Here is a 13,090-nt window from a genome sequence, read left to right as displayed (position 1 = left end):
TGGAGTGATAAATCTCTGGGAAGAAATATTTTACTGTTCACTCATGTTGTATTAGTGTGGGAATGTTTCTATGGCATGAGCTTGTAGCACTACGGTAGCATTCACTGCTTATCAGCTATCCTTGAACTTAATGGAGAGCAGTTGTGGGTTTGGTATAGACATAGTGGAAGCACCTCTAGGGTCATTGGATCCTTCCATAAATGTCTCCGAGAAGAAATATCAATGTTTTTGTGAAATTTTTACCTTTAGGGAATAATTGGTGGGGAACAGTGTGAATTTAACTTGGGTAGGGGTTGCATGTGTCAGGGTTTTGTGTTAAGACATATGTGAGAAAGCTTTAGGAAGAGGTAAGGATGTTTTTGGGCCTTTATGGATTTGGAAAAGGTTTATGACAGGGTAGACAGAAGGCATAGTGGGAGGTATTGTAGATATATGAGACAGGAGGTAAGCTAATAAGAGCAGTCAAGATTTTTTACAAGAGTAGTAGAGCTTGTGTTAGAATCAGAAATGGAGAAAGTGAGTGGTTTGAGGTAAAGGTGGGACTTTGCCAGGGATGTGTTATGTTGCCTTGGCTGTTCAATTTATACATGGATGGGGTGGTGTGAGAGGTAAATGCAAGGGTAATGGGTCAGGGATTGGAGATGGTTAAAGGAAATGGAGAAAAATGGGACGTCAGCAAGTTGTTGTTTGCTGTTCAATTTATACATGGATGGGATGGTGTAAGGGTAATGGGTCAGGGATTGAAGATGGTTAAAGGAAATGGAGAAAACTGGGAGATAAGCCAATTGTTGTTTGCTGATGACACAGTGCTTGTAGCAGTATCAGAGGAGGGTTGAGGAAGTTAGTGAAAGAGTTTGGGAAGGTGTGTGAAAAAAGGAAGTTGAAGATAAATGTGGGTAAAAGTAAAGTGATGACATGTACAAGGGGAGAAAGTGGCAGCAGGCTGGAAGTGACTATTAAGGGAAAGACTGGAGGAAGTGGATAGTTTTAGATAAGGAAAGGGAGAAGTGGAGTGGAGGTGGAGGTAGAATGTCGATTGAGAGAAGCAAGTAAATGCCTTGGTGGATTGAAAAGTGTAGTATGAAATAAACATTTGGGAATGGATGCTAAGAGGAGATTGTATGAAGGAGTGATTGGGCCAACAGCACTGTATGGGGCAGAAATATGGAACATAAGAGAAGAAGAGAGGAAGAGTTTGAATGTGTTTGAGATGAGGCGCTTGAGAAGTATGACAGGGTTTACTAGGCTAGATAGAGTGAGAAATGAGGAGGTGAGGAGGAGGAAAGGGAGTTGGGAGATAGGGTAGATGAAAGGATGAAAGAGTATAAGGATGGTTTGGACACATGGAAAGAATGAGTGAAGAAAGATTAGTAAAAGAGGTGTGGAAGGCAGAGGTGGAAGGAGTGAACATGAGGGGGCAACCAAGGATGAGATGGATGGATGGGGTGAGGGGGGCATGGAGAAGGATGGGAAAAGACAGAAGATAGTGGTGAATGGAGAATGGTTGTGTATGGATGATGCTCTGATGCATGATGGGGAGTGGTTTGGTGATGGGTGGTGAGGGAGTATGTGTGGAAAAATAATCTGATGCAGCCTGAAGGGATTTCTCCCTGTCTTTTCTTTTTCTGCATGAGGGGATGGAGAAGGGGTTCACCGATTTAATGAAGCAGCCTTGCTGTGGATGTGCTGTGTCTTGTGACACTGCTTCTGACCCAGGGTAGTGGTCAAGATGCAGGGATGACCTGTCATCCAGTAGGAGCCAAGATAAGAGGGAGGCAGGGGGGTGAATAAGAGTGGAGTATGTGGGGATGAAATGGGTGGGAGTGGATTTTAATATATATATATTTTTTTGCTTTTTAAGGGGGGAAAAGCCTTTGGTATATGTATATATTTATTTATTTTTATTTTATTTTATTATTATTATTTTTTATAATAGTATGGTGGGGGTTACTAGGCTGGATAGAGTGAGAAATGAGGAGGTGAGGAGGAGAACAGGGGTGAAAAAGGAGCTGGGAGATAGGGTTGATGAAAGAATATTAGGATGGTTTGGACACATGGAAAGAATGAGTGAAGAAAGACTAGTAAAAGAGGTATGGAAGGCAGATGTGGAGGGAGTGAACATGAGGGGACGTCCTAGGATGAGGTGGATGGATGGGGTGAAGGGGGCTTTGGGGAAGAGGGGAATGTCTGTTGAGGAAGGAAGGGAGAGGACGGAAGACAGAGGTGAGTGGAGAATGGTTGTATATGGATGATGTTGTGATTGCATGAGGAGGAATGGGCAGGGGGGTGGGGGGTGAGGTAGTATGTGTGAGCAAATTTTGACGCAGCCCGAAGGGATTTCTTCCCGTCCTCTCCTTATATGCAAGGGGGGACGGAGAGGGGGGGTCGCCGATTAAATGAAGCGGCCTTGCTGTGGATGTGCTGTGTTTTGCGGCACTGCTTCTAACCCAGGGCAGTGGGCAAGGTGCAGGGATGACCCGTCATCCAGGAGGTGCTCAGATGAGAGGGAGGGTGGGAGGGGTGTGGAGTGTATTTAGGGATGAAATGGGTGGGAGTGTTTTTATGCCTTCCCCTTTTTGGCTACCTCCCTTGAAAGGGGAAAAAAGCCTTGGTATATGTATGTATTATTTTTTTTTTTGTATGGTCCAGGGACAAATGTCATCCCTCTAGGGTTGCACATTCATAAAGAGGTGAAGCTATTGATGGGTTTTTGAAGATGAGCAACAGGGAGATGATTGTCTCCAACAGAAATCTCTCAAGACCACTTCATTCTGTCCTCTGTCATTGTCCCTTTTTATTAATTATTTTGCATGGAGTAAATGTAAAGAAGACAGACATTTTGCTTTAATAGGTTTTGGATGTACCAGTGGTAGCAATTATATTGACTGAAAACTCTTTGAATGTTGATTTTTTGTACTCATTTGTATTATACAAGATTGGAGCTATGCTCATGGGGTTCAATTTCTATATTTTCATTTATTAAGAGTTGCTTTTAATTCATTTGTTGTCTGTGTGAATTGTTTCTTTAAATTGATGTATGTGTGGAAAGTGGGATTTCTTAACATCTTTCAAGAAATATGTCTGTATGTCCTCTTGGTGTTCTCTGATCTCATACTAATGGATCTTATGTGTCTATTTTCTATCTTTTACTGTACTGAAGATGGTTTCCCTAATGCCTCTTTCTCATACATAAACATTATGCTGAAGTCCTAATGTAGCCTATATTTTTTTGTAAAATGGATATCGAATAAGCTGTGGCAAAGAGATAGAAATACATGTACCAAAGGCTTTTTCCTCCTTACAAGGGAGGTAGTCAAAAAACAAAGGCATAAAATCCACCTCCACCCATTCCATCCCCACATACTCCGCTCCCATTCACCTCCCTCCCTCTTATCTTGGCTCCTTGATGACAGGTTATCCCTGCATCTCGCCCACTGGCCTGCATCAGAAGCAGTGTCACAAGACACAGCACATCCACAGCAAGGCCGCTTCATTAAATCAGCCACCCCCCCCTCTCCGTCCCCACATGCAGAAAAGGAGAAGATGGGGAGAAATCCCTTTGGGCTGTGTTAAATTTTTCTCGCACATATTACCTCACCCCCCATCCCCCCACCCATTCCACCTCGTGCATCACAACATCATCCATATACAACCATTTTCCACTCATCCCTGTCTTCTATCCTCTCCCGTACTTCCTCAACAGATATTCCCCTCTTCCCCAAAGCCCCTTTCACCCCATCCATCCATCGCATCCTAGGTCGCCCCCTCATGTTCACTCCCTACACATCTACCTTCCATACCTCTTTTACTAGTCTTTCTTCACTCATTCTTTCCATGTGTCCAAACCATGACCAATACTCTGTCATCAACCCTGTCTCCCAACTCCCTTTCCACCCCCGTTCTTCTCCTCACCTCCTTATTTCTCACTCTATCCAGCCTAGTAACCCCTATTATACTTCTCAGACATCTTATCTCAAACACATACAAACTCCTCTCTTCCTCTCTTATGTTCCATGTTTCTGCCCCATACAGTCCTGTTGGCACAATCACTCCCTAAAATACTCTGCCCATCTTCCTCTTACAAGTATTGCCTTCTCTTCTATTATCATCTCTCCATCTGTACCTTTTACCTTTTCTTCTGCTTGATTCACCTCCTCTTCCTTTCTTTCCAAAACATCTTTTTATTACTTTCAAATTTTCTGTCATACTTTTACTCCATTTCACATCTGCTCTCCTCTGCATCCTTTACCTTATGCTTTACTTCTCTTTTCTTTATACCTCTCATGATTCTCTTGTCCTATTTTGTAACCAATCTGTGAATGCTTGTTTCTTCTCTTCAGCAACCTTCTTTGCTTCCTCATCCCACCACTCACTACCCTTCCTCCTATTTCCTCCTGTCCTCCTTGTTCCACACACCATCTTTGCACACCTTGTGACCCTCCTTGAACCATCCATATTCCTCCTCCATTCTGAGTTCTGCTCTATCCTTCACTCCTTCCCACTCCTCTCTCAGCTTCTTCTTGTACGCCTTCTCCTTCTCTTTCTCATTTAAGCAGTTTACTTTAAGCACAAAAAACCTTCCGTCCTTTTCCTCTTTCTCCACTCTCAACTTACCTTCCACCAGATCTGATATTTCCCCACTTTCTCCCCATAGAATATGTACATTCTTAACTCTTCCTACTACTCTCCTAGTTACCACCATATAGTCTATTAATGCCCTATCTACCACCCTTCCATCCATCACCCTCTCCCATGTTTACTTATACTTGACTTTCTTCCTAAACACTGTATTTACTATCAACTCTCTTTATTGACACATCACCATCATAGATAGAAAGAAACTGTGAAATTTGTTTGTCTAGTATATTAATTAAAAACACTAAAGCACTTCTTTTTGTCACATATTCTACTCCTTCTAGGGGAGCTTTCAAAAGATGGAAAAGTGGACGTGATCTCTGGATTGGTGTACCTGAGTCCAGCTTTAAGTGAGAAGCTGGTTTCCTTTAGTGCCATCTCACCACTTGATCGTTGCACGTACTATGGTATCGACAGTGGCTTGAACCCCTTACAGGTGAATTGGTAGGCTTACTTACAATAAGCAAATGCACAAATGTTTATGAACTGCTTGGAATGTTAAGGTTTAATTTTTGTTGATTTTTTTTTCTTTTTTTTAGTCTTGTATACTTTCAGTGAACCCTTCTATTCTGTCCAACTTTTCTCTACCCCTTCCCCACTTCTTCTTCATCCCTTCCTCTCACCAATCTTTTCCTGATCCTTTAAAAAATTTCCCCGCCCTTGCCCTTGACCTTGCCCAACCCCATCGTCTCCAGTATTTCCTTTACAACACCTCCCCAACCTTTCATCTATTGTTTCCCCTTCATCCTCCCCACCTCACCCAATCTTCATCTCTCACCAACCTCTCTCCATCTGTTCTCAACCTCTCTCTTACCTTCCCCAATACTTCCCCAATCCCTCTTCCTCCATACCTAATGCTTCCCCAGCACCTCTCCATCCCCTCCCTTGCTCTACCCATTCTCTTCCCTTTCCTTCCCTTCCCTTCCCTTCCCTTCCCTTCCCTTCCCTTCCCTTCCCTTCCCATTCCTTCCCTTCCCATTCCTTCCCTTCCCTTCCCATTCCTTCCCATTCCTTCCCATTCCTTCCCTTTCCTTCCCTTTCCCTTTTCCCTCTTCTTGTCCCCCTCCCCTTATCTCTTACCTTATTCTTCTCCTTATCCTTCCTGTTACCCTTCCCCCTCTCTTCACTTTCCCTTACCCCTCCCTTCCCTCTCTCTTACTCTTCCCATATCTCTTGCCCCTCCCCTCCCTTTCTTCTCCCTCTCTACCCCCTCCCCCTCCCTCTTACTTACCCTACCATAACCTACCCTTACTTTTCCTAGTCTTACCCTTCCCTTTCCCAGCCTTACTCTCTCCCAAACTTATCCTTTTTCATTGCTCCCTAGTCTGTTGTCTTCTGCCCTTTGTCTCTCATAGTGACACTGGTTCCGTCTCTTGCTATGGGATTCACTTCTCCCTTATCCTATATTAAATTTTTATGAATTTTTTTCTTCTTCTGTTTCAGATTTCTTTGTATTTCGATCTTCTTCTTCCATTAAGTTCCCAAGTCACTATGGAGGAGTATGTTGAAGGAAAATTTGTGATGGAATATAACAAGGTGTTAGGCATTTCTAAAGTGGATTCAGGTGTAACAAATGCAAGGTAAAGTATTCTTCATTCTGTCTCTCACTGCACTTGATAATTGGCATTACTGTTTTTGTGTTTATTAAGTATTTTAAGTGATTCTTTGGTATGCTTGCAGGTTACAGATGTGGAGAATATTACAAGGCTTGAGTAGTAGGCATGAAAGTCTCTCTGGATGTCAGTACAACTATCTCGGGCAGTCAGCCTCCTTCGCTCCAGTCATGAGTGCCGTCCTGCCTACCCAAAGCAACCATTTCTATACAGAGAAGTTAGACAATACTGTGATTGTAGATTCCCTTCTAGAAGGAACCATAATGCCTGAAGGTCAACATAGCAAGAATTACCTCATAAATTCTTGGATTGGTCCCAAGGTGATTCTTCACTCCGAAGGAAATGTTATCAATGGGTTGTACATTCAAGGTTTTCCTGTTGAATTGCATCTGGGGTCAGACCTCCTTTGGCAAGGTTACAATTATGAAGAATCTGAGATTGTCACCTGCTATGGTATCAGTGATCATATTCTTGTTCCATACAGTAATAATAGAGCTACAGTGTTTAATCAGAGTTGGGAGGATTTCTTCACCAAAACTAACCTCAAGCCTTGTTACCTTTGGCCAAGTACAACACCTGAATTGGAAAGAAACCTGTACAATGCAAAATTGTATGAAAAATGCTCAAATATAGTCCAGCAGATTAGAGTGCTTCATAACCTGGCCTCTATGCAAAGCCCAGCAAGTAAGGACTGGATCAACACAGAGAGGGTGTCCCTGAGGGAAGTAATTGGGGCACATAATCTAGATGTGTTACTTCTCTGCAAAGATGAAATATTCACAGCTCGCTTGAGGGAACTGATGTCAAGGACCAAGGACACTGTGCGTGGTTGTTCTTTACAACCATACTTTATTTTTGCTTGCCAGAGTAAGTTTACTTTAAGAAAGGTTCCTTGATCAAGACTTGAGTTTTTTTTTCTTCTGATATTTGATGATTCTGGGTTGTGAGTTTGTTATTGAAGTATTTACTGTAGACTCGGTTGATCAGTTGTAGCTTGAACTGTCTTGATTGGAAGTGTGTGGCCCCACAACAACCAGTAACAGTTCTTGGACCATTCCATAAGTATCTCTATGAGTAATAGGAGGAGAAGAGGAACAGAAACATTCACACTTAGATTACAAAGCAAAATTTTTGCAGTAGACTACAAAATTTCATACTTCACTAAACTCCCCCAGAAGTCGGTCCAAATGAGAAATCACTCCCAAGACAAGCAAGAGTTGTACTTGTATGCCTACATTCAGGTCACTACCCTGCACTAAAGCAATACCAACACAGAATTGGCCTGGCAACAAACTCCAGTTGCCCTTCAGGTGCACTCGTTATACAGAGCACCTTGTACTACACTGTCCTAACACTCATGCTAGACAGGAGGACAAACTTTCTTCATTGAGTGACTTTAGGCTGAACTGGTGGTTGTGGCTGGCTTCCTGAGTGTCATCAGTCTCATACTAGAGAGAACTGGGGCAATACACTGTATTAGTGTTGAACTGTTTCTCAGTCACCAACTTATAGTGATAGGAGGGGAGCATTTACAGGTCAGCTCTCCTTGTGAAAATGTGGAAGAAATACAATGGGAACTTGACAAGAAGTTGAAGGCCTGATGTAGAGGTCAAGTGTTAGTCCTTTAGGGCTGTACCTTTAAATGGAGCTGATGGATGGCAGGGAAATAATTAATTCTGACATGACTAGTAGGACTGCCTCTTGCAGGTACCCATCATTGCTCCATATAGACACTGTTGCCCAGAAAATGGTTAAGTTGCAGTCTGTGTACTGTATAGTCTTACTGGGAAGGAGTGAATGTTAGGTGTGATAGAAGGGAAGGGACCAGGATTTTTTCCATACCCTCATACTTGTAGGTATTGGTAGATTGGTGGGGAAAAATGGCAATTTTGAAATAGCAGTCCTTTTATTAATGTATTTATTCTTACAGTAATATTGTTGTTAATGTATTTAAAGTAACTACAGAACTCTATTTCATTTAGGTGGAAATGAAGCATGTATGAACCTTCTTGAAGCCTTGCATGATCTTTTGCTTAGTACTACTGAGGAGGGCCCCACGCTATCTACTGCCCGACTTTATGCACACATCTCTGAACTGCTAGGGTGCATGGCAGGCCCCAAGGGTGGGCTGAGAAGTGGCCCTGCTGCCAACAAGGAATGGACCACAGCTCTCAAATATTTAGAGGTAAAATGCTGAAACTGGTTCATGAATGTATATATATTCTTTTTTTCCTTTTTCTTTTTAATTTAATTAATTGATTAAGTTTTTAACCCTTTTTATATAGTAGCATCAGGTAAGCCAAGTAAAAGTGTCTGACATAAACTAATATAAAATATGTAGGGGCATAACTTTAGTGAATGTTGAAATTTTCCATCCAAGAGGTCTATCCGAAACTGAATAAGTAAGAGGAGTTAATCAGAATATGTGTACTATTAGCCTTCTCCCCTTGTAAAGGGGGTGGCTGAGTCATAGCACACACCCACTCCGGTAGACCTATTCATCCACTCCTTCCATCTCAGCACATGCCCCCAGGGCACACTGCTAGTCATATGTGTAACTTGCTCACAACAGAGCCTGACAACCAAAACTTCATTATATTATCTGACGTGGAAGGGTTAAATCAGGAATAGGGAACCTTTTTCATACCAAGGGCCTTGCTCACATTAAGCAAGAATTTTGCAGCTGCATCAGAACATCAGCATTAAACCAAGCTAATTGCAATTATGGTTGGGTTTAACATTACAAACTCCCCCACTCAGAGAAATAGGATTGTGCCTCCTTGTAGAGGACTTTTTTGAGGCAGGGGATTTAATATAGTGTACCCATGCTACAAACTCCCTTGTTGCCAGGCAGATTCAATCACCTCTGTTCCTGACCTGTGTCCCAAATAATAATGCTCTAAACTGTTTAGCCAGCAAGTATCCCAATCAGCAGTCATATTATTTATTTATTCTCCACTTGGGCTGTAAAATATATCCCTGCAGGCTGGATCTGGCCCACAGGGGTTATCCATCCCTGAGTTAGTTTGTTCTCATTTGAGGTAAAATGCTGAAACTGGTTCATGAATGTATATATATTCTTTTTTCCTTTTTCTTTTTAATTTAATTAATTGATTAATTTTTTAACCCTGACAAATCAGTTGATCAGTCTGTTGCCCCAGGTCTCTCAGGCAGGAGACTAATGGTTTTCAAGTAGCTGGCAACAGCCACGCACAAGCTTGTATATAATTTTCAAGGTGCTAGCTAGAATAAAAGGAAAAATGCTGCCTCGTACAGAAGAGGTTAGATTCTCAAATAATATGTGGTGAACTAGGAGTAGTAGATTTAACTTGAAGATGTTTATCATTCTTTTCATATACCATTTTTCACCTCACTGTTCTACTATTACTTGTATTATTTGCTCTGCTTCAGGCTGGCAAGATGAAGGAAGGAGTGTCAGCCATGTTGACAATTTTGAAAAGATGGTTAAGGAGTGGCAAGGTGCAGGACATAATGCGAGCTGCTCGCCATTATGAACGGGCAGTGCAAATAATGATCAGCCAAAGAGTTAAGTAAATTTTTCATCTTTTTTAATTTGTCCATTGGTTCTAAGTTAATGTTTGAAGAAAATTTAACCTAATATTGTATTAGCAATTATTTTTATTCATATTTATGTATTTACTAATTTATTACTATATTTTCTTTTAGGTAAAAACTGCTGAAACTGAAGTACTGATGTGGAAGCCTAAACCACAGCCCTTAGCTAAAGGGATTTGGGTGGAAGCCACTTGCCCAGCAAGGCTGGATTTATCAGGAGGTTGGACAGATACACCTCCTATCTGTTATGAACAGGGAGGGGCTGTCTTGAATATTGCCATTAAGGTATGCAGGATCTGTTTAGTACTAGACCAAAACACTGTTACCCACAAAGTAAAATGGCTGTGTATAGGAGTGGAACATCCTCAGCTCTTTCAGTTCTGTCATGCATCGTACTTCTTCCTGGATATATATGTATACCGAAGGCCCTTTCCCCCTATAAGGGGGTCAAGTTAAAACTCACAACCTGCATTATACACCTAAAGCTGCAGTTACACTAGTCAATGGAATGGTAGGATTCCAGCAGTTCAGTTGGATTGCATTCAATGTTGGAGTGTAACCACAGCATAAAGCCATGGTTGCACTCCAACCTTGGATTAAATCCAACTGAATTGTTGGAATCCAACCACTTTGTCTAGTGTAAACATAGCTTAAACTAAGTGAAAATTATATCTTATTTCTTAGCAATATTACCATTTCATCCATTGTGTACTCCTCTCATGGAACAGGTCATTGTTACACAGAAGTCCCAAAACATCTCATTTTACATTGTCCCGCTCATGCTATACCCAGACAACAATACAGTATTTCTTCAGTAATTTCTGGGCCATTCTGGTAGCCATCGATGACTATGTTGGAGCTGTGGATCTCTGCAAGAGAGACTTGAAGCAGTAGATTGAATGATCTCCAACCCACCAAGACACCCATTTATATTTTCACTTCTGTGACATCCTGATCATTAACTCTTATGGATTTATGTACTCCATCAACCCACCTTTCCATTGGTCTACCAAGTAAAAGCAAAGGTAAGAACAAGGAAAAAGTGGGGGAATGGGATAAATGAAACTATAAGAGCTCTTTGTCAGGATATTGAACAACAAGAAAAATGCAAGGGTGACAGAATGGGTGATAAACTGGTAGTGATGTTAAGGAGGAAATGAGGTGAAGTTTTCACTGTTAAGCAAAGGAGTAGTAATGAAAGGGGGAAGTGCAGGTGGAGTCAAAGGGGTGAGGATGTTATTCTTCCTTGTGTAGCCACTTTAGTTTTGTGGGCATTGACATATGAGTTTGATTTATTTTTTTATTTTTTTATTTTTTATTTTTATGTAGCTCAGATATTTAAAGATCCTATTTATATAATTTATAATAACAAGAGTGGAGAGTAGTTGTTTGTGCCTGATACTGTGATACATAGAAGCGAGTGGGTGGAGGATAGAGGGATGTTAGGGAGAGGTTATGTGCAAGTGATATTTTGACGCAGCCCAAAGGGATTTCTCCCTGTCGTCATTATTATTGGGTGCAAGTGTAGCAGGAAAAGGTGGAGTGAAGGTGGAGGTAGAATGTAGATTGAGAGAAGCGAGTAAATGCCTTGGTGGTTTAAAGAGTGTAATGAGAAATAGACATTTGGGAATGGATGCGAAGAGGAGACTGTATGAAGGAGTGATTGTGCCAACAGCACTGTATGGGGCAGAAACGTGGAACATAAGAGAAGAAGAGAGAAGGAGTTTGAATGTGTTTGAGATGAGGTGTCTGAGAAGTATGGTGGGGGTTACTAGGCTAGATAGAGTGAGAAATGAGGAGGTGAGGAGGAGAACAGGGGTGAAAAAGGATTTGGGAGATAGGGTTGATGAAAGAATATTAGGATGGTTTGGACACATGGAAAGAATGAGTGAAGAAAGACTAGTAAAAGAGGTATGGAAGGCAGATGTGGAGGGAGTGAACATGAGGGGACGTCCTAGGATGAGGTGGATGGATGGGGTGAAGGGGGCTTTGGGGAAGAGGGGAATGTCTGTTGAGGAAGGAAGGGAGAGGACGGAAGACAGAGGTGAGTGGAGAATGGTTGTATATGGATGATGTTGTGACTGCATGAGGAGGAATGGGCGGGGGGGTGAGGTAGTATGTGTGAGTAATTTTTGACGCAGCCTGAAGGGATTTCTCCCCGTCCTCTCCTTATATGCAAAGGGGGACGGAGAGGGGGGGTCGCCAATTAAATGAAGCAGCCTTGCTGTGGATGTACTGTGTCTTGCGACACTGCTTCTGACCCAGGGCGGTGGGCAGGGTGCAGGGATGACCCGTCATCCAGGAGGTGCTCAGATGAGAGGAAGGGTGGGAGGGGTGTGGAGTGTATTTAGGGATGAAATGGGTGGGAGTGTTTTTATGCCTTTCCCTTTTTGGCTACCTCCCTTGGAAGGGGGAAAAAGCCTTGGTATATGTATGTATGTATGTATGTCATTATTATTGCATGAAGGGATGGAGTAGGGCTGGGTTACCACTTAGAAGAAGCAGCCTCGCTATGGATGGGCTGTGTCTTGCTGCGTTGCTTCTGACCTGGGGCAGTGGGCAGGATGCAAGGATGACCCGTCATCCATGAGGAGGCAGAATGAGAGGGAGGGAGGGGTGGTTCGTGGAGGTAGAATGGGTGGGAGTGGAATTATGCCTGTTGACTTTGGCTACTTCCCTTGTAAGGGGGAAAAAGCCCTTGGTATAAGTATGTATAAAAAGAGAGGGCACTTTTAACATAAAATGACTTTTTTTTTTTTTTTTTTTTTTTTTATATAACATTTGGATGAAATTTATTTACACAAGAAATCTTGAGAAATCTTAAGAAATATATGAAGGGCCTCTTCCCTGTATTATAAGGGAGGTTGCTGCCCAATGCACACACCTCCTACCCATTCCTCTCCCATCCACCACCCATTGTTTCTCTCTCATGTTTCTGCACAAGAAGCCTCTTCCCCCTTACAAAGGAGGTAGCCAATGTCAAAGGCATAAATCCACTCCCACCCATTTCTTCCCCTCGTACTCCACTCCCATTTATCACTCCTCCCTCCCTCTTTTCTTGGCTGCTCCTGTATGACAGGTCATTCCTACATCTTGCCCACTGCCCTGGGTCAGAAGTAGTGCAGCAAAACACAGCACATCCACAGCAATACCGCTTCATTTCATTGGCAACCTCTCCACCCCTCCATCCTCTCATGCAGAAAAAGAGAAAACTGGGAGAGATCCCTTTGGGCTGTGTCAAAATATCATTCACACATACTCCCTCA

General features: G+C 42.4%; 1 protein-coding gene across 5 annotated transcripts in view; it reads left to right on the top strand.

Moving 5' to 3' along the window:
* Positions 1-13,090, top strand: part of LOC143029901 (L-fucose kinase-like) — a 64,107-nt gene that overhangs the window by 14,571 nt on the left and 36,446 nt on the right. For all 5 annotated transcript variants that reach the window (XM_076193086.1, XM_076193090.1, XM_076193087.1 and 2 more), the window contains 6 exons: positions 4,920-5,071; positions 6,079-6,215; positions 6,316-7,115; positions 8,231-8,433; positions 9,660-9,794; positions 9,936-10,109. In XM_076193086.1, coding sequence (XP_076049201.1) covers positions 4,920-5,071; positions 6,079-6,215; positions 6,316-7,115; positions 8,231-8,433; positions 9,660-9,794; positions 9,936-10,109 — 1,601 coding nt within the window. The remainder of the gene's footprint in view (positions 1-4,919; positions 5,072-6,078; positions 6,216-6,315; positions 7,116-8,230; positions 8,434-9,659; positions 9,795-9,935; positions 10,110-13,090) is intronic.

This window comes from Oratosquilla oratoria, chromosome 11 (assembly GCF_046742065.1).
Source record: "Oratosquilla oratoria isolate Oo_2021 chromosome 11, ASM4674206v1, whole genome shotgun sequence".
Classification (NCBI taxonomy): domain Eukaryota; kingdom Metazoa; phylum Arthropoda; class Malacostraca; order Stomatopoda; family Squillidae; genus Oratosquilla; species Oratosquilla oratoria.
This window is presented reverse-complemented; position numbering and strand designations above follow the sequence as displayed.